General features: G+C 33.7%; 2 protein-coding genes across 5 annotated transcripts in view; one reads left to right on the top strand and one right to left on the bottom strand.

Annotated features, from left to right (window-relative positions):
- LOC137648773 (uncharacterized) overlaps positions 1-22,319 on the top strand; it is a 105,446-nt gene that overhangs the window by 62,407 nt on the left and 20,720 nt on the right. Inside the window, exon 1 of one of the 3 annotated variants that reach the window (XM_068381918.1) lies at positions 7,031-7,177. The exons of the other annotated variants lie outside the window; for them this stretch is intronic. Coding sequence (XP_068238019.1) covers positions 7,124-7,177 — 54 coding nt within the window. The 5' untranslated portion in view covers positions 7,031-7,123. Of the gene's footprint in view, positions 1-7,030; positions 7,178-22,319 lie in introns of those variants that run through there. 3 annotated transcript variants of the gene reach the window in all.
- The window catches only part of LOC137648761 (uncharacterized), a 105,439-nt gene that overhangs the window by 71,881 nt on the left and 11,239 nt on the right, over positions 1-22,319 (bottom strand). The gene's annotated exons all lie outside the window — the stretch shown is intronic.

Below are 22,319 nucleotides of genomic sequence, written 5' to 3'. Positions count from 1 at the left end.
TATATATATATATATATATATATATATATATATATCATCATCATCATCTCCTTCCACGCTTATTGACGTAAAGGGCTTCGGTTAGGTTTTTCCAGTCGTCTCTGTCTTGAGCTTTTAAATCATTACTTCTCCGTTCATCATCTCCCACTTCACACTTCATAGTCCCCAGCCATGTAGGCCTGGGTCTTCCAACTCTTCTAGTGCTTTGTGGAGCACAAGTGGAATTCTGGTGAACTAATTTTACTTAGGGAGTGCGAAGAGCATACCCAAACCATCTCCATCTACCCCTCACCTTAATCTCTTCTACATATGGCACTCGGGTAATTTCTCTTTATAGTTTCCTTTCTAATCCTGTTCTGCATTTAACTCCAAATATTCTTCTGAGGGCTTTGTTCTCAGATCTACAAAATTTGTTGGTTATTGTTTCATTGTCATACCACGACTCATGCCCATACAGTAACACCAATCTCACATAGCTGATATAAAGTCTGATTTTTAAATGCAAATTCAAGCGATTTGATTTCAATATTTTACTTAACGTAGCCATTGTCTGATTTGCTTTTTTCAATATTGCATTAAACTCTAATTCTAAAACTCCTGTATTAGATATCATAGTTCCTAAATGTTTAAATGATTCCACCTCTTTAAATCTTTCCTCCTTCCAATGACATTTCATCCTTCATTGTATAGTCTGTTCTCATATATATATATATATATATATATATATATATATATATATATATATATATATATTATATATATATTTTTATATATATTATATATATATATATGTATATATAACACGTAAAAGTATATATATATATATATATATATATATATATATATGTATATATATATATATATATATATATATATATATATATATATATATATATATATATATATATATATATATATATATATACACGTAAAAGTATATGTATGTACTTGTGAGCAAGGCCAAAACATATATAAGAACATGTCAATCCACCAGAGTATTAAACGCGTCCAAATGTGCTCAAATGTGACGTAACCACAAGGGGAAACACAAAATTTACTCACTCGGATAATAGTGAATTGTGTAAGTCTACCATGTGTTGTGGGAACATCGGTGATACCTCCGTTTTCTTTTTATTGAGTTTGAAACAAAAGAAAAAAGGCCCGACTTCTGTGCCTGCGCTTAAAGAAATCTGTAGGCGAAAAGAGGCAATGAATCACACCGCTTCAAATATTTGATGCGTTCTTCAGCCTCAGCTGCAACCCCTTATATACCATCTACTTTACTTCTAATTTTGTTTCATTTCTTTAATCTAACTGCCCCATAATCTTTACTTATTTTCATTGCACTGAATGCCCTCAAGTCCATGTGTGGTGTGAGCCAAAATACAAATACTCAATTTCGTGTACAGTATAAGACAGGGAACATTTAATATGAAACTTTCCGAAAGAAAATTTTGGACAAACGATGGATGGGTGATCAAGGTACCAGCCACCCGTTGGGACACTACCAATAGAGAGGTGTTGGGTTTTTTGACCGGCCAGATAGTACCGCATTGGATCCCTCTCCAGTTACGTCTCATTCTTCGTTTACCTACACGTAAACCGAATATTCTAACCTATTCTTTATATATTCTCCTATTTCATTATACACCTGATAACACAAAGATGATAAAAAAATTCTTCTTCACTTAAGTGGTTAACTTCTGCACTGTAATTGTTCAGCGGTTACTTATCGCTTGGTAAGGGTAGAAGAGACTCATTAGGTATTTGAGGCAACTCTAGTCATGGGTAACGCTATAGCGTCTGTATTATGGTCTTCCAATTTCTTGCTTGAGGGTGCACTCTGGCACACTGTTCTATCCGCTTCCTTATTTCCTATCCTCACTGGTCTATTTTTCATGTTGGACCCCTTTGACTTATAAGACTGCTTTTCCAACTAGGCCTGTAGCTTATATAATAATAATAATAATAATAATAATAATAATAATAATAATAATAATAATAATAATGCAACCCAGAACCCTATACTATAAACCCTCAGTCTCTGTAGACTGTAGCTAACAAAAAATAATAATAATGACAATAAAAATGATTTACTTAAACGTATTTAGACACTAACAGAGAAACGTAGCCCTTAAAACTGGTAATGGTATATAGAAAACACACAGAGAGAGAGAGAGAGAGAGAGAGAGAGAGAGAGAGAGAGAGAGAGAGAGAGAGAGAGAGAGAGATGACGTTACTACTTGCGTCAGCTATGAGTTATGGGCTGTCTTGTTCTTATATTTTTAGCCTTGCGTGTGAGTATATATTCAAGACTACACGGACTCTTAACATAAAATTAATCGAAAATCTCAATATCAATTTGTTTTTTTTTTTATCTTTATCGTCTGTCTCTTGCCATACATTTATTTTTGTAAAGTTGAGACCTCTGATATTAAAGGTTAAAGGTGTCTGGTTTCAGTTCCAGTTTCATCAGAATAGATGCTCACCAGAATGTTACCCGGGCAAGCCCAAGCTCCTAAACTCAGCAGTGGCCTCCCCAGTAAACAGCTTAAATTCGCGGTCCCGGTTAGGATCGATCTGTTGTCATGCGAATGCTAGGCAAGCACAATACCCCTATACTAGCCAGGAGGCTTGGTATATTAAAACCACAAAAGGAATCCGCTAAAGAAAGATTAGATAAAGTCGAATAGTTTAGGTTAAGAAGAAGAGCTTCTACTAAATAAGAATTATCTTATAAACTAATAGCTATCTTAAATGTAACCAATTATTATTCTCTTTCAGTGGTGTGAAACAATAGCTACAATATATAATTACTGTAAATAGATTACCATGTAATCATATCATGGTTTGTGTTGAAAGGTATTTGTCTTTTTCACTATGATTTACTTTTATATCTTCTTGAATGAATAACAAATAATGATAATTTTACATATCCTATTCCTCTTATTCTACCGTCATTTTAATGTTTATTTTCTATGAAATTGGGAACCAACCCAAACATTACAAATGTAGAGATTATGAAGATACACATAAATGATTTACAAAATGTTTTATCACTGGAACAAGTACTGATTACCAAAGGCAGTAACTCAGAGAACAAAACTAGAATGATTGAAATATGATTGCATTGCAGTTAGCAACAATAACCTTTCTAAGGGTCTATTATTATTATTATTATTATTATTATTATTATTATTATTATTGTTATTATTATTATTATTATTATTTTGTTAATCATAGTCTACAGAGGCTGGTGGTTCATAATGTGGGGTGGCAGGGTACATCCAGCTTTCATTATTATTATTATTATTATTATTATTATTATTATTATTATTATTATTATTATTATTATTACAGAGGCTGGTGGTTCATAATGTGGGGTGGCAGGGTACATCCAGCTTTCATTATTATTATTATTATTATTATTATTATTATTATTATTATTATTATTATTATTATTATTATTATTATTATTATTATTGATGATGATGATGATTATTATTACTACACATTCTACAGAAACTGGTGGTTTATAGTGTGGTATACTGGGTTACATCCAGCATCCTTATGAATCCATCACTTTCCTCACTAAACGCGCTGTTTCAAGTACCACACTCTTCCGCATAAGTCTTGGGTCTATATCGGCTCTTACCTTTCCAGTGACTTATGTATGGTCCCTAATGCTCCTATGATTATTGGCACCACTTCTACCTGCATATTCCATACCCTTCTCAATTCAATTTGTGGGTTGGTACTCTTCTATTTTTTCTCTCCCCTTATGTTCCTCTCCTAGCTGGATGTTATAGACCCAAAGGCTCTAATAGGGAAAGCTGCCAGTGTGGAACCAAATAAGGAATTAACTAAATAACTATAAATGAGGTATAATAGAAAATATAAGTAAGAACATTCAGTCAATAATTTATAAACAATGAAACCACTTAAGTCAACCTGCTCATCAGAAGAGTTTTTGCAAGAAGTTTGAATGTCTGAAGTTCCACTGATTCAACTGCCAGATTAGGATAATTCTACAATGTGATCAATTTTGGAATAAAACTTCTAGAATACTGTGAAGTATTGAGCCATATGATGGAGAAGGCAAGACTTTTATAATTAACTGCATACCAAGTACTGCTTGCAGGATGGTATAGTCTGGGAAGAAGATCTGAATGCAAAGGATGGTCAGAATTATAAAGAATCTTAAGCAATATTTATAAAAAAATTACTGAAGGATGGTGTCAGAGATTAACCTCAAGATGGCGGATAATGTATTTGATATACAGCAAGTTTTTTTTTTTTTTTTTTTTTTTTTTTTTTTTTTTTTTTTTTTTTTTTTTTTTTAACTGAATACCAGACAGAAGGAAAATTCTCAAAACATGTTAGAGTGAAAGAATGAAAACATTTCTTCATGATAGATTGATCACCAAAAATAGCTAAATGAGTCCTCTTGAGATATCGTAGCAGAACTTTTGCAATCTTCAGATCTTGTTCCTAAGGATCGTAATTTTCCTGGCATAGTAAAATATTAAGAAAAATTCTCAATATGCCTATCTTTTGCAATTGAAGAAAAACTAGACCGAATGTGTTTCTCAAAAATAAATTTACAATAAAGGATCCCCAATAGAACTGTAAATAGCTTAAGAGGCATTGTCAATGAATAGATCTGAGTGTTGAAGAGCCAATGTCCTTGAACTACTTTCATCCACAATTAGAGTTTTATTACGGTTCATCTTCACCCCTCATAATTTGCACTAATCTTGGCTAGATCTCTATCAGAGGATCCGTCAACCACAATCGTACATGCAGGAGATGGAATAGATACAAAAAGAGAGTAGCATCATCTACATATTTAAAGGTTTAATGGCCACTCATGAATGGCAGAGCCAGTGGGTAGTGACAATTCTTAGGTAACAGGACAATGTCCTAGAAACTGACCATTTATATACTGTGTATAAAATCAGCGCCCAAGCCCACTCTTCATCCAAGCTAGGAACAGGGAAGGCCAGACAATGGCTTCTGATGGCTCAACAGGTATACCTATAGGCTCACCAAAGCCCTCGGGCTTAGCTCACATGGATGGCAAGGTTGCAGACACTACAAGAATTTTTTTCAATAGGCCACCACAGCACTAAGCTTGCTTTTAATAGTAACCAACAACAGTAAACTAGCCGTATCCTTGCATTGGCATTTACATTTAAATCAAAACAGTGTCCATTTGTGGATTTTTCTTCACAGATAGCCATTCCAGTAGGCAGATTACTTATGGTACCTTCGGTATAGGTCTTTTTGTTAAGGTATGGGTTAAGGTATGGATTCGAGAGCAAACTAAAGTAGTGGATATTCTAACAACGTGTAAGAAAAAGAAATGGACATGGACAGGACAAATAATGAAAATGACAGATAATAGATGGTCATTAAGACTAACAGAATGGGTCTCTAGAGATTACAAAAGAAGCAGGGGAAGCAAGAGAAGACAATGGGTTGACGAGCTAAACAATTTGCGTGCATACATTGACATTGAAAGACCGTAAACAGACGCAAGTGGAAGGCCTTTGTTCTGCAGTGGATTAGTTAGGCCGATGATGATGATGTTTATTTTGGCAGTGTTTCGAGTCCCTGTCTCTCTCAGACTTCAAGAGGACTCGTATCGTATGACTTCCTCAGTCATCTACTGTTTCAAGGCCAGCAGTCCCCGACCAGGTTGGTCCCCTCATTCTTTCTTTCTTTCTTTCTTTCCCTACAGCTGTCAAATCCGGCTATTATTCGGTTTCCTCTTAATTCCATTACACCTACCCTTTTAAGAAATATTTCAGCTCTTTTAGAATCAGATTTGACTTCTCTCTCTCTCTCTCTCTCTCTCTCTCTCTCTCTCTCTCTCTCTCTCTCTCTCTCTCTCTCTCTCTCTCTCTCATAATAATCGAAAACTACATAATATGAATTTTCCAAGGTATAGTTCTTCTTGGCCTATTCTTCTATATTAGGAATCATAAATTTTGCTAAATTAAAATTTTGTGTATTACTCGACAATAAGACTGGTTTTAAAGGAATATCCTCTTTATGTACCTTTGGTAAATCGTACAGAATACCAGGATTGCAACCTGAAGGCTATAATTGTCTATATTCTTCATCTGTTATATGTTTACCTTTTTAGATAGCCCAAATAGTTGTTTACCTTGTTTCCTCCATTTCCTTATTTTTTTTCTAACTTTACAGGGTTTTGATATCCGGTGCCATTGATCTCCACATAAATAATTTGTCAAAATTGTTTTGTGCAGATTTTATTATCCACACATTCACACAAACATGGGAGGACAGTGTGAATAAAAGAAAAAAATCCCACGCATCATAAAAGACAAATGAAGGGACAGGCACAGTAAACGATAAACATGCAAAATCCCCTATATGCACAGCTTTTTCTTTTAGTGATGAAAGGGAGACAAAAGAAAGTCGTCATTAGCATCCTTTCAAGGTATATCGGATCGGTGAGTAATTTATAAATACATAACTATTCTATGACTAAAAAGGTCTTTCAATTAAAGAGGAGGAAGTAATTCTTTTAGGTGATCATTAATCGTAGGAGACGATTGTTCAATCATCGAGGAAGAAAGCCTCTAGAGATGATATTACTTGTAAAACACTAGAGTTCTTCCTTCGGACTTTCTGAGACAGTAAAGACGACCTGTAGGTTATTCTAGAGACACCTGGAACATGTGTTCATCGAGTACATTGTTTCACAGGTGCAAACCACATATGCTATGGAGGCAGAGGTTGTTCATCGCATTCAGACACAGTAGGGTAATTTGGTATTATTTTTCAAAGGAAATGATGAAATAAATTTGCAATATTCCCGCACGTGGATGGTTTCAATAAGAAGATATCTACGTGTCTCTGTGAGATCGTACAAGCCCATTAATAATCTTACAAAATGAAAAAGCTGCCACTGTGGCAACAGAGAACAGGTGCGTCTGGGAAAAAAATAGATTGATCCCAGTGAAGGAGGTTGAGAAAGATAACAGCACCTGGCCGAAGTCTCTCTGTCCATCATATCTCAGAGTTTAACTGTCCGTGTCATCGGCAACATCGCCACCAGTGACATCAAAGCCCTCTCCATCAGACACACACAATGTCACTCTCCACCGCGATCCTTCCGTTGCTGATGCTACTGTCACATTCCATGGTACGTTCATCGAAAACTTTTGAAACATCATACATATAATAAACAGTGAATGAAACAGTGTTATGAAACTCAAAAAAAGGGATTTACAAACACTAGTGTGAAGTGGATACGAGGAAGTTTCAGAGTTGAAATGATAAATGCAATGATTGAGGTGTGATATATTCTAGTCAAGTGTTTCCTGATTATTATTATTATTATTACTATCCAAGCTACAACCCTAGTTGGAAAAGCAAGATGCTATAAGCCCAGGGGCTCCAACAGGGAAAAATAGACCAGTGAGGAAAGGAAATAAGGAAATAAATAAATGAAGAGAACAAATTAACAATAAATCATTCTAAAAACAGTAACAACGTCAAAACAGACATGTCACATATAAACTATTAACATCAAAAACAAATAGGTCATAAATAAACTATAAAAGACTCATGTCCGCCTGGTCAACAAAAAAGCATTTGTTATAAAAATTTTCTTCATTTGTTATTAACATCTCTGCTTTGTCTCCATCCCTCTGCTCCATGAAGTTTATTCATAAATTATTTTATTCGCTCAATTTCCTCGAGCGCACAGTTAACGGCGGCCTTCCTGCGGTTTTTCTAACTGTGTACTCACAAATGTTATTATATCTGCGCGTGTCTCTTTTAGTATTGTTTACAAACAATGGATTGTGTGTAAATATGTGTGCTCATGTGTATACGCGCGTTAAATGAGCGGTGTACTCTGTTTATTTTATCTAATTCGTAGGGAAATATTATGTGTGTGTGTGTATATATATATATATATATATATATATATATATATATATATATATATATATATATATATATATATATATATATATACACACACACATATATATATATATATATATGTATATATATGTATATATATACATATATATATATATATATATATATATATATATATATATATATATATATATATGTATATATATGTATATATATACATATATATATATATATATATATATATATATATATATATATATATATACTGTATATATATATATATATATATATATATATATATATATATATATATATATATATATATATATATATATATATATATATGTATATATATATACTGTATATATATATCTATATATTTATGTATATATCATCATCATCATCATCCTTTGCTAATTATAATGCAGGACGTCAAACATATCCTTCCACTTGCGTCTTTTCATGGCCTTTCTATGCCCGTCTATACCCCCAAAATTTTCTTAGGTCGACAATCCATCGTCTTCTCTTCCTTCATCTGCTTCGTTTGCAATCTCTTGGGACCCAGTTCATAATGCTTCTTGTCAATCTATTATCTGTTATTCGCATTATATGTCCTGTCCATGTCTATTTCTTTTTCTTCCATACTTCTCTACTTTAATTTGTTCTCGTATCCATGTAGGTCTTTTCTGTCTCTTAATGTTATTCCCATCATTATTCTTTCCCTAGCTCTTTGAGTTGTAACTATTTCATGCTCTAAGGATTCAGTAGGGCTCTAAGTTTCTGATGCATAAGTTATTACTGCTAGGACCATCTGATTAAATACTTTTCTTTTTAGAGAAATCGGCATTTTATTTTTTTATAATCTCATTTTGTTTATCAAATGCTCTCCATCCCATCCTTATCCTTTTTTGATTTCGGGGTCGTGTCCAAGGGAAACTCTTACTGTCTGTCCTCAGTACGTACTGGTATATTCATGAACAATATATAGATTAGAGGTTTGCCCATAGCACTTAGTTGTTGTCTCTCAGCATTTTCATCGGACATTATCTTGGTTTTACTCATATTCATTTTCAGTCTTACATTTCTGCTTTCTTTATTCAATTCTTCTATCATCTTTTGCAATTCCTTCGATGATTCACTAAATAGAACTATGTCATCGGTAGTGGTTTTACTCATATTCATTTTCAGTCTTACATTTCTGCTTTCTTTATTCAATTCTTCTATCATCTTTTGCAATTCCTTCGATGATTCACTAAATAGAACTATGTCATCGGTAGTGGTTTTACTCATATTCATTTTCAGTCCTACATTTCTGCTTTCTTTATTCAATTCTTCTATCGTCTTTTGCAATTCCTTCGATGATTCACTAAATAGAACTATGTCATCGGTAGTGGTTTTACTCATATTCATTTTCAGTCCTACATTTCTGCTTTCTTTATTCAATTCTTCTATCGTCTTTTGCAATTCCTTCGATGATTCACTAAATAGAACTATGTCATCGGTAGTGGTTTTACTCATATTCATTTTCAGTCCTACATTTCTGCTTTCTTTATTCAATTCTTCTATCGTCTTTTGCAATTCCTTCGATGATTCACTAAATAGAACTATGTCATCGGTAGTGGTTTTACTCATATTCATTTTCAGTCCTACATTTCTGCTTTCTTTATTCAATTCTTCTATCGTCTTTTGCAATTCCTTCGATTATTCACTAAATAGAACTATGTCATCGGTAAAGTTTAAGTTGTTAAGGTATTCCCCATTAATATTAATTCCGCCATTTTCCCCCCGCTAAATTCTTTAAAACTTCTAGCCACGCTGTGAATAATTTAGGAGAGATGGGTTCTCCCTGTCTAATTCCTTTCTCAATCGGAATTTTTTTTACAATGTTTGTATAGTTTTATGATTGCTTTACTTACTGTATAGATATCTTCAAGTGTTTTAACACTACTCTCGCCCTCTATCTTACATTTTGCGCCTTGTAATTGGTATGTAACATTTGGAGGCTCCTGGAATTTTTTTTTTTTTATTCAAATTCTACAATTACCTGCCATCTCCTTCACCATCTTAGTCACTTTCCTGATTTTCTTTAGATAGATAATGTCAACATTGTAGCTTCTGTCGGCTTTTGTAGATTTCATCATCATCAGTCGTTACTAGTCCACTGTAAGACAAAGGACTTAGATATGTCCTTCCACTTGCATTTGTTTATGGTCTTTCTAAACCAGCCTACACCCGCAAACTTTCGTAGTTCGTCAATTCATCGTCTGTTCTTCCTTTCCCTCCATCTTTTACAATCTCTAGGGACTGATTCTGTTATTCTTAATAGCCATCTATTGTCTGTCATTCTCATTATATGCCCTGCCTACGCCTATATCTATTTCTTGAAATTTGTTAGAATATCCTCTACTTTAGTTTGCTCTCGTATACATGTTTCTCTTTTTCTGTCTCTTAGTGTTCTTCTTTCCCTAGCTCTTTGAGTTGTAACTAGCTTATGTTCTATATAAGGCTTTAGTAGGGGTCTAAGTTTCTGATGCACAAGTTAATACTGGTAGGACCATCTGACTAAATACTTTTCTCTTTAGGGAAAGTGGTATTTTACATTCTATAATATAATTTTGTTTTTCATATACTCTCCATTCCATGTTTATCCTTCTTTTAATTTCGGTCACATCTCGTGGGGGAAACACTTACTGTCTGTCCCAAGTACTTATATTAATTAACAAGCCTTAGAAGTTCGCCCATAAATCTTATTCATTGTCTCTCTGCCTTTTAATTGAAAATGATCTTAGTTTTACTCATATTCATTTCAGTCCTACATTTTTGCTCTCTCTATTCTAATATTCTATCATATTTTGTAATTCCTCCCATGATTCACTAAACAACTATTTCATTGGCAAATTTGAAGTTGTTAAAGTATTCCCCATTAATATTGATTTTTGCATTTTCCCAATCTGAAGACTAAAAAACTTCTCTTTGGCTTGCTGTGAATAATTTAGGAGAAATGGGTTCTCCCTGTCTAACTCCTATCTCAATCGGAATTTTCTCACTAGCTTTATGTAGATTTAAGATGGCTGTACTTCATGTATAGATTTCTTTGTGTTCTAACATAAGATTCATCTATTCCTTGTCTTTAATGGGTTTTCATTACTACTGAGCTTTTGAAAGACTTAAAAACTTTCTCATAGTCTATAAATGCTAGACATATCGGTTTGTCATACTCTGTTCATTTTTCAATTAACTGGTTAATTACGTGGATATGGTCAGTTGTTGGATACCCACTTTACGACATACTCCTTATTAAACTAAGTTTTGCTCCATTTACGAGTTTTAATATTAAGAAATTCCATAAAGTATTTTTTTTATTGGTAGTTTAATCACATCTGTTTTCCGTAAGTGTATCGTGGTTGCTAATCATTATTTAGATTTCGCAGCACTCTCTTATTTGTAAGATAATCGGACAATGAATTTCATTGATTATCTGCGCTCTTTTGAAGGAGATGCATTTCAAATGTCTAAGACATTTCTATTTACTAAACTGGTCATTCAGTTTCCTAAAGACACACAATCTCTCTCTCTCTCTCTCTCTCTCTCTCTCTCTCTCTCTCTCTCTCTCTCTCTCTCTCTCAGTTTGGTATACCCCATTATCTCGCACATATTATTTTCAGATGAATTACAGCTAAAGTAACAGAACTCTATTTTTCCATCCGCTTATGCATACTAATTCTTAGCTAAAAGACACAATTCTACTGATTTTACAGAAATAAATGCTTTTACAGCCCGTAACTATTCGCCTAAGCTATGCAGTCCAACTTATGAAAGGCATCTCTGTTAGAAGTTAAGTTCCTATTTCTCTCGCAGCATAACCACTTGTTATCAGTCACTAGTTATTCTTTTTTTCCGTTTTTTGACGGAAAGACTTTGCATAATTCTTATAGAAAATAAAATAAAGAAAACAAATCAGTGCCTCATTTTTTTCTGTGGGTGGGGGAAGATAATATATATTTCAATAGTTACTCAGTGATAATAAATGCGTTTGCTTTGGTTCACAATACAGGCGGACAAGTTTAAAGTGATTCAATAAAATTCTCATGACGAAATAGTAGTAAGGCCCAGTTTGCACAAAGAGCTAAAGAATTTGATATTATTGTTAGACAAAATTAGCACAATTACTCTTTGATTAACTTTAACACAGTCAGAAGGTTGTTTTACAGGCAACATCCTACACTTCTCAGGTGTGTTTTACCCTCTTGCCTGATGGTACATTTGAGCACACTTTTCTATCTTGTTCCCCTTCCTCATGGTTTGTTAAACTTTTTATAGTTTATATAGGAGGTATTTATTTTAATCTTGTTTCTCTTCTAAAAATTTTTTATTTTTCTTCGTTTCCTTTCCTTACTGAGCTATTTTCCCTGTTGGAGCCGCTGGGCTTATAGCATCCTGCTTTTCCTACCAGGGTTGTAGCTTAGCAAATAATGATAATAATAATAACAACCACCTTCTGTAGCCAATACATCAAGCAGTACAATTCCACAGAAAACAGTTTCTTGTTTGTCATGAGATGGTCTCTATCTTCTTCGACATTTCACAATTCACTGAACTACCTTCCAAGTCTATCGAGATTGGATTTTTTTTTTTTTTTTTTTTTTTTGGCCTTTTCATATCACTTAGTCTGGTATGGCAACCGAGGAGTCGATAAGTAGTTGTGTGTCCTAATAAAAGCCGAACAATTAGCTTTATCGTAAAATTTCTAGTATATATATATATATATATATATATATATATATATATATATATATATATATATATATATATATATATATATATATATATATGATTTTTGTTACGCATTCTTGTTTAAAGGTTTAAAGGCCACTCACGAATGGCAGAGGCAAGGGACAGTGACATTGCCCTATCAAGCAGGACAATGCCCTAGAAACTGACCATATTACCTATGATCAGCACCCAAGCCCCTTATCCACCCAAGCTAGGCCCAAGGAGGGCCAGGCAGCGGCTGCTGATGACTCAGCAGATAGACTTAGAGGCTCCCACAAACCCCCTATCCCTACCTCATTAGGGCATTGGGGTTACAGCGACCAAAGGAACTAACGAGTTTGAGCAGGACTCGAACCCCACTCTCACAATCACCAGGCAAGGACGCTACCACCAGGCCACCACAACCCTTTCTAGGCAGAAAACTTTTCTTTGATATAAAATTGGAGATTCCATATCTTATGGTTTATAGATCTATAGGAGCGATATTTTAAGGAAGTGTTTTGAACTATCCCAACAATATTGATGCCATGGATATTATACTGATGAAATCTATATCCGCGATAAAAAATCATTCACCCTTTGTACAATAATGACATTTCTCTTGTAGCCAATCCTGATTAAAATTTCTGTAGCCATCTTACAAATGAGCCCAATATAAAATATTCACATAAGCAAAGGATCGTCAATTTTTTTATATACCGTAGTAGGATATTACTTCTAATTTTAGTTCTTGTTGCAGTTTAATGTATTATTCGCAATAGTTCATCTGTTGATCAGTAATGAAAACGAGGTGACATATTTCACAGGGGATAGTCAGCAAGCATAAATCGTAATATTTAATTATGCTTGTAATTTCATCAAGCGGTGGAACCAATATGTTAAACAAGCAGGAAAAAAAATCGTTAAGATATTCCAAAGTCGTATACTTGCAGAATCTATCAGCAAACCTATTGCGTAGGTTGAATTTTAACAATTATAGTTAAAATACCTAAGATGAACAGCATAGAATAAAAACTTACTTAAAAATTTACCGTAAAAACGGTGAAAATCCTGGAATAAATGTTGCCAGGCATTTACCGTTTTAAAACCGAATATATTGGCGTAAAGGAGTGATATGACGGTCACCAACCAGTAAAAGATAAACAAATAGGGTAAGAAATACGGTTGCCAGTATTGTACTGAAATACAACTAAGAACAGTGTAGTTTTGCGGAGAATATCCTATTAGAATTACTGTTTTTTTTTTTTTTTTTTTTTTTACCAGTGTAGGGTTTGAAAAAAAATTCAGCATTATCCTTTATGTCACCTATAAAATTAATGCTCCAATTGTGAAATATAGAAAAGAAAACATTTATATCGCCTTGCTACGAAAAAAAAACTATGCCCTTATTTACATACCCAAAGCAAATTGAAGAAAAGAGAAAGTAAAAAATTCAGCATTATCCTTTATGTCAACTATAAAATTAATGCTCCAATTGTGAAATATAGAAAAGAAACCATTTATATCGCCTTGCTACGAAAAAAAAACTATGCCCTTATTTACATACCCAAAGCAAATTGAAGAAAAGAGAAAGTAAAAAATTCAGCATTATCCTTTATGTCAACTATAAAATTAATGCTCCAATTGTGAAATATAGAAAAGAAACCATTTATATCGCCTTGCTACGAAAAAAAACTATGCCCTTATTTACATACCCAAAGCAAATTGAAGAAAAGAGAAAGTAAAAAATTCAGCATTATCCTTTATGTCAACTATAAAATTAACGCTCCAATTGTGAAATATAGAAAAGAAACCATTTATATCGCCTTGCTACGAAAAAAAAACTATGCCCTTATTTACATACCCAAAGCAAATTGAAGAAAAGAGAAAGTAAAAAATTCAGCATTATCCTTTATGTCAACTATAAAATTAATGCTCCAATTGTGAAATATAGAAAAGAAACCATTTATATCGCCTTGCTACGTAAAAAAACTATGCCCTTATTTACATACCCAAAGCAAATTGAAGAAAAGAGAAAGTAAAAAATTCAGCATTATCCTTTATGTCACCTATAAAATTAATGCTCCAATTGTGAAATATAGAAAAGAAAACATTTATATCGCCTTGCTACGTAAAAAACTATGCCCTTATTTACATACCCAAAGCAAATTGAAGAAAAGAGAAAGTAAAAAATTCAGCATTATCCTTTATGTCAACTATAAAATCAATACTCCAATTGTGAAATATAGAAAAGAAAACATTTATATCGCCTTGCTACGAAAAAAACTATGCCCTTATTTACATACCCAAAGCAAATTGAAGAAAAGAGAAAGTAAAAAATTCAGCATTATCCTTTATGTCAACTATAAAATCAATACTCCAATTGTGAAATATAGAAAAGAAAAAATTTATATCGCCTTGCTACGAAAAAAAAACTATGCCCTTATTTACATACCCAAAGCAAATTGAAGAAAAGAGAAAGTAAAAAATTCAGCATTATCCTTTATGTCAACTATAAAATTAATGCTCCAATTGTGAAATATAGAAAAGAAAACATTTATATCGCCTTGCTACGTAAAAAACCATGCCCTTATTTACATACCCAAAGCAAATTGAAGCAAAGAGAAAGTCAAGGGTAACATAAGCATGCCTGGCACACAACTCAGATGTCTCCAGTAAGGTGAAAAACGGTAATGATCATGCCCTTCGCAATACCACTATAACCATTTCTTCAGAGGCATATATAGAGAAGATAAATATGGTTATAGCGTGTTGGAGTGTGTGTAAATGACCGTGCGTCATAGGGAATTATGCATATTTATGGTCTTTCTTATGCTCACTTACGTAGCATACCTAAACCAGTGATGCCAGATATCGGGATTTATCCCTAGATTTGGGGATTACGGGTGTCTGATGGGGATATTCTTTACAAATTTCTTTGATGAAACAAAGACGAGTAAACCTTTATATTGTTGCAGTTAGTTTGCTTGCGCTTATATGAAGTATATTGAGTAATTTTTATATTAGCAAAGCTTACATGATCAAGACAGAAGAGAATATATTTGTGGAAATGGGGATTTTTAGGTTGTTTTTGGGGATTTTTATACCAACCCATCTGGCAACACTGACCTAAACACGCACATATGTAATGTATAGCAGTCATTATTTATATCCCACCTTTCTATTTACATGTTTAGACACTAAATATGTTCTTGGATTAGTCCTAGTCAGTACGACTAAGAATTTTAGTGCTTCTGAGTACTGCAATTCATGGAAAAATGCAGACCAGACCAGACAAAGACTGAACCAATATTTAATCGTCCACTGTGCTTCCTATCATATGAATTCATGTTGCCTGGTTGGACCCCAAAAATTACGGGCTAAAAGATATAAATAGGGTGGAACACTCTCCTTATATACAAAACCTCAAGGCAACAGGACATACAAGTTCGCAAGACAGACAATATCACAGAGGAAAAACCAGACATGAATTTTCATGTTCGTTTTAGTGCGAGGGAAGAGCGAAGATACAAGCATAATATATACAAAAGGAATTATGTACAATTGTGTGAAACACGGTTGGTACAATCCCAAATGCCAAATTTAATAAATACGATCATCACTGGTTTCCTTCTTTTATTACCATATTTCAATTACAATTATACACTATTAATTTGATCTTTCATCTAAGAGCTTTATTTGACAGAAAACCGGAATGAGCAATTTGGGTACCAATAATATCCATCCATCCATATACCAAGGCACTTCCCCCAATTTTGGGGGGTAGCCGACACCAACAATGAAACAAAATAAAAAGGGGACCTCTACTCTCTATGTTCCTTCAGCCTAATCAGGGACCCAACCGAGTTCAGCTGGTACCGCTAGGGTGCCACAGCCCAACCTCCCACATTTCCACCACAGATGAAGCTTCATAATGCTGACTCCCCTACTGCTGCTACCTCCGCGGTCATCTAAGGCACCGGAGGAAGCAGCAGGGCCTACTGGTACCAACAGTATGATTAGCCAATAATGATGCTAGCTACTTTTTTTTTATTGCAGGTTTATTATGGATATCATAGTTACACGTTGAGTAGATTTTATGAAATCGATCAGGTTTCGCCTCTGAGAGAGCATCGCATTTCGAAAATATAACCGAGTTAAGACGATTTCCCGTTCTTCTTTGTTTCATTTATTTGAGTGTGTTGTTTCTACGCTCTATATTTTTTGGAACCGCCTCACACATATAAGAATATAGAAGTATAGATACTCATATATAAATATATATATATATATATATATATATATATATATATATATATATATAAAATACACGCAAACACACACACAAACATAAACTCACACACACACACACACACACGCATATATATATATATATATATATATATATATATATATATATATATATATATATATATATTAGTATATATTAGTATATACATAATTTACATGTACTTATATGTATTCATACATACATACATACATATATATAATACATATATATATACAGCATATAAAGAGAGAGAGAGAGAGAGAGAGAGAGAGAGAGAGAGAGAGAGAGAGACGATAAGCACACCTTATGTAAATTCTATTTATATTAATTAAAATAAGATTATGATTTTTACCCAAGAAATTTATTGAACTAAAAACACGGGACAAACAGTTTAATTAAAGTAATTCTAAAGATGAATTCACGTCTGAAAAGTTCATCCCAATTCAAGATTATTCTTCACACTGCTATTTATCCTCGCAATTCCTTTTTGGCGTTTTAGGCAGAGAGTTATACGGGATTTCCTAATGCTGCAAAAGTTATCCCAATCAGATGTAAACTATTGTAACTGAGCTGTCAAAAATGACGTCTAAATATTTAGGTAGATATGCACACATAGACAGACTCAACTCTTCCCAAACCCTCCCCTCTTTCCTTACTACAACCCCTCCCGCTAATCAGCAGCAAACTCAGAGATATATGTCCAATCCCTACAATTATTCTGGCCAATAGTCAATAGTCAAGAGGTGATCAGTGATTTTCTAGTATAAACCTAGCCTGGACAACTTATTTTGTCAATTATACTCTCTTTTTACTCTAAAATTGGTAATGGTTTATTAAAAATGTGTCGTGAAAACGAAGGAAATTACAAGAAACTCCAGATTCTTATCATCAACATAGACAGACTCAACTCTTCCCAAACCCTCCCCCTTTCCTAACTACAACCCCTCTGGTTCGGCAATTTGTAGGAGAATGTGGTTTCCGATTGTACCTCTCGGGGTATCTCCCTCTCACCATGGTAGGGCTACTCCCTCTCCCCCTTGATTTTTATTACTGGATATAGAAGAGATAAGGGAGACTGGTATTCTTCCTCTGTTATTCCATCAGAAAATATTTTCTTAATATGTAGGACCTTATACATCTATTTTGTATTCATATTGCATCACGAGGCTCAATACTACGCAGTACTCTAGAAGTTTTATTCCAGCTGATACCAAGTTGTGGAATGATCTTCCTAATCGGGTGGTTGAATCAGTAGAACTTCAAAAGTTCAAAGTTGGAGCAAATGCTTTTTTGTTGACCAGGTGGACATGAGTCTTTTATAGTTTATTTATGACATATTTGTTTTTGATGTTGTTAATAGTTTATATATGACATGTCTGTTTTGACGTTGTTACTGTTTTTAGAATGATTTATTGTTAATTTGTTCTCTTCATTTATTTATTTCCTTATTTCCTTTCCTCACTGGGCTATTTTTCCCTGCTGGAGCCCCTGGGCTTATAACATCTTGCTTTTCCAACTAGGGTTGTAGCTTGGATAGTAATAATAATAATAATAATAATACAGATTATTATGAATTTTAGATTATACAATAAGATTATATATAGTATTTATCAAGAATATGAATATCATTTTGATTATTTTTGACGTTCTTAGCATCTTTTAAGTTTACTAAAACTAACAGTTTAATAGTTTATCAGATCCATATACCGTCAGAAATTTATCAGCTAAAATCAATATTGCCTTCTTCGGAAATGATTGATATTTCAGAATTTTTCTTTTTAGCTGATTTTTAAAGTTGCAATAGATCGACCTGTTATTTGTTTGTAGATGAGATATTTTTCTTTCATTAAGCTATTAAAGCTGGACAAATCAAGCTGTGTTTTTTTTTTTTTTTTTTTTTTTTTTGTGTGTGTGTTTTCAAATGTTTCTTCTTAGGTAAACTAGATAATCAAGGTTTATTTGTTTTGCTTTTGCTCCTTATTAAAAGTCAGAGATGAATAGATAATCTTCTTGGAGATATTTGTGAATCGTAAGAAGTTTTGGAATCATATATAATCCAAATGTAATTAATTTTTTCTTCAAATTTCATAATCATGATCTGAAATTCATGCGAAATCAGATGAAATAATTGGGAATTAAGTTTCTATGTTTAGGCTGAATTTCAACACCTTGTTTCAGATTTCATTTATATCGGTGAGGTTCGTTATGTCACATTAAACGAGACAGTAAATAATTGAACATACATTTAAACTTGCGAGGAAGGAAATCACTTACAAAATTATCTATTATCTCATAGCAGTCGTAAATGTGAAGAAAAAATCTTCCAAATAACTAGTGTCCCAGAGATAAGTGCAATTATCATTAATTACGAAATTTAGCAACGTAATACCTTTTGTAGCCTGCTTTTATCATTCGATTTTTATGATCTCGTTTTGGTGAAGTTATATAAACGATTTCCATGTGGGATCTTTTCCCCAACATTTCTGATAAAAATGTTTAGTTTTCACTTTTTTATATAAATCAATTTTGTTGTTCCTCTACATAAAAAGCTTTAAATTTATAAATCTACGTTTACTCAAGAAATGTTTGATATAGAGAAACAGAAATAATAAGGTGTTTACTATTGTAGGTTGTCAGTGTTTTTACACTTAGAAAAAGACTCTCACAGAAATTAATTCCCATTTCAAACACGTATCTCCCCTGTTAAAAAAAAAAAAAAAAAAAAAAAAAAAAAAAAAAAAAAAAAAAAAAAAAAAAAAAAAAACGAAATTTTTCGTCGGAAATTCTTCGTAAAAATATACTGTTCTTAGCCGTATTTCAGTAAAATATAGGCGGCCGTAATTTTTACCTTACTTTGTTATCATATTATACGGGTTGGTGACTGTAATATCACACATTAACGACAATACTTGGCAACATTTATTCCGGGATTTTGACCGTTTTTTCACGGCAAATTTTCAACAGTGTATATAATAAATAGCTAATGTCTGGCTATATATGTAAATAAATTTTTTTTTGGTGACGCTAAGTTTTCCCCGACTCTCGGGGAGGAGAAATAGTCATACCTTAGTGAGGGGGTTGTGAATGCAAGTATGTGCATATCTATCTAAATATTTAGCAGTCATTTTTGACGGGTGGCGTACACTAGTGTGCCAGAAAAATTTCTCTCTCTCTCTCTCTCTCTCTCTCTCTCTCTCTCTCTCTCTCTCTCTCTCTCTCTCTCTCTCTCTGTATGTATGTATATATATATATATATATATATATATATATATATATATGTATATATATATATATATATATATATATATACATAAGTATATATATATATATATATATATATATATATATATATATATATATATATATATCTATCTATCTATCTATCTATCTATCTATCTATCTATCTATCTATCTATCTATCTATCTATCTATCTATATATATATATATATATATATATATATATATATATATATTCGTTATACCTATTATGGATATTAATCTCAGACACTACCGTTGAATTGTGTGTGCTGTATTAGATTTTTTCCCCTAATACCGACCATTCTTATCATTCAGATCTTCTCGGACTCTAATAACTTCAATTTATTACTTAGTATGTCGTTGATTATACCAAACATTTCCTGTTTTTAAGGGTTTTGGTGGCCGAGGTGGTAACGTCCCTGACTGGTGAACGCCAGACTGGGGTTCGAGTCCCGCTCAAATTCGTTAGCTCCTTTGGTCGATGTAACCTTATGACCTAAGAAAGGGGAGTTTGAAGAAGCCTATAGGTCTATCTGCTGAGTTATCAGCAACCATAGTCTGACCCTCCTTGGTCATAGGTTGGGCGGAGAGTGGCTTGGGCGCTGATCATATGTATATATGGTCAGTCTCTAGGGCATTGTCCTGCTTGATAGGGCAGTGTCACTGTCTCTGGCCTCTGTCATTCACGAGCGGCTTATAAACATATAAACAGTACTGAAGAATTTTAATTCTGGCTGTAAAACTTTGGAAGTTTAAACTTGGTGCTTATACTGTTTTGTTGAAAACTTATATATTCATGTATTTCATCTTAGTTATTTTCCTTTCAATGTTTATTATTCGCTTCTCCGTCTCTTTTTTTTTTTCTAGGCTGTTTCCCGATTAGGTCTTTTGGGCTTGTTAAATTTCATAATAATAATAATAATAATAATAATAATAATAATAATAATAATAATAATAATAATAATAATAATGAACATGTCAAGTGTTGTATATCAATTTGTAAAATAAATTAATTTCCTTTCATAATTTGGTTTATCATATAATGTAGTTGCCGTATCAGGTAATCGTTTCTTGGGCCATCTCTCAAGGTCTTATGATATATATGATGACTCTAGAATTTAATAACGATTGCCTTTTTTGATGGCAATTGTTATATCATAATTATATTCAGTTATTTATAAAATATCACACGATTTCAAATTGCTCAGTATGGGAGGGTATAGTTAATCAAAAAGGTTTTATTTGTTCATAGTAAAAAAAGTTCCTCCAAAGTATCTTTTTCGGCAGCTTCACCTCAAAAGCAACCAACCCTCTCGGCAGCTTCGCCTCAAAAGCAACCAACCCTCTCGGCAGCTTCGCCTCAAAAGCAACCAACCCTCTCGGCAGCTTCGCCTCAAAAGCAACCAACCCTCTCGGCAGCTTCGCCTCAAAAGCAACCAACCCTCTTGGCAGCTTCGCCTCAAAAGCAACCAACCTTCTCGGCAGCTTCGCCTCAAAAGCAACCAACCCTCTCGGCAGCTTCGCCTCAAAAGCAACCAACCCTCTCGGCAGCTTCGCCTCAAAAGCAACCAACCTTCTCGGCAGCTTCGCCTCAAAAGCAACCAACCCTCTCGGCAGCTTCGCCTCAAAAGCAACCAACCCTCTCAGCAGCTTCGCCTCAAAAGCAACCAACCCTCTCGGCAGCTTCGCCTCAAAAGCAACCAACCCCTCAGCAGCTTCGCCTCAAAAGCAACCAACCCTCTCGGCAGCTTCGCCTCAAAAGCAACCAACCCTCTCAGCAGCTCGCCTCAAAAGCAACCAACCCTCTCGGCAGCTTCACCTCAAAAGCAACCAACCCTCTCTCCTCTGTTCTGGTCAGGGCCTAGGTAGATGAACTTATACATCATGACCGGCAGTTCTACTGCAATGAATATTCTTGTCTTAGTTTTCATGCTGATTTCATGCCTCGACCACTCGTTTCTTCTCGGAACCTTAAAAACTCTTGCCAGTTAGTGCGCAGTTGTCTTTGTGAGGGAAGACACACTGTTAAAATAAATAGTAATTTTATTCGGAAATTTTCCGTAAGAATATACTGTTCTCAGCCGTATTTCAGTA

Source organism: Palaemon carinicauda, chromosome 1 (assembly GCF_036898095.1).
Source record: "Palaemon carinicauda isolate YSFRI2023 chromosome 1, ASM3689809v2, whole genome shotgun sequence".
NCBI classification, from domain to species: domain Eukaryota; kingdom Metazoa; phylum Arthropoda; class Malacostraca; order Decapoda; family Palaemonidae; genus Palaemon; species Palaemon carinicauda.
Note: the sequence above shows the minus strand (reverse complement) of the source record. Positions and strands in the feature narration are given on the sequence as shown.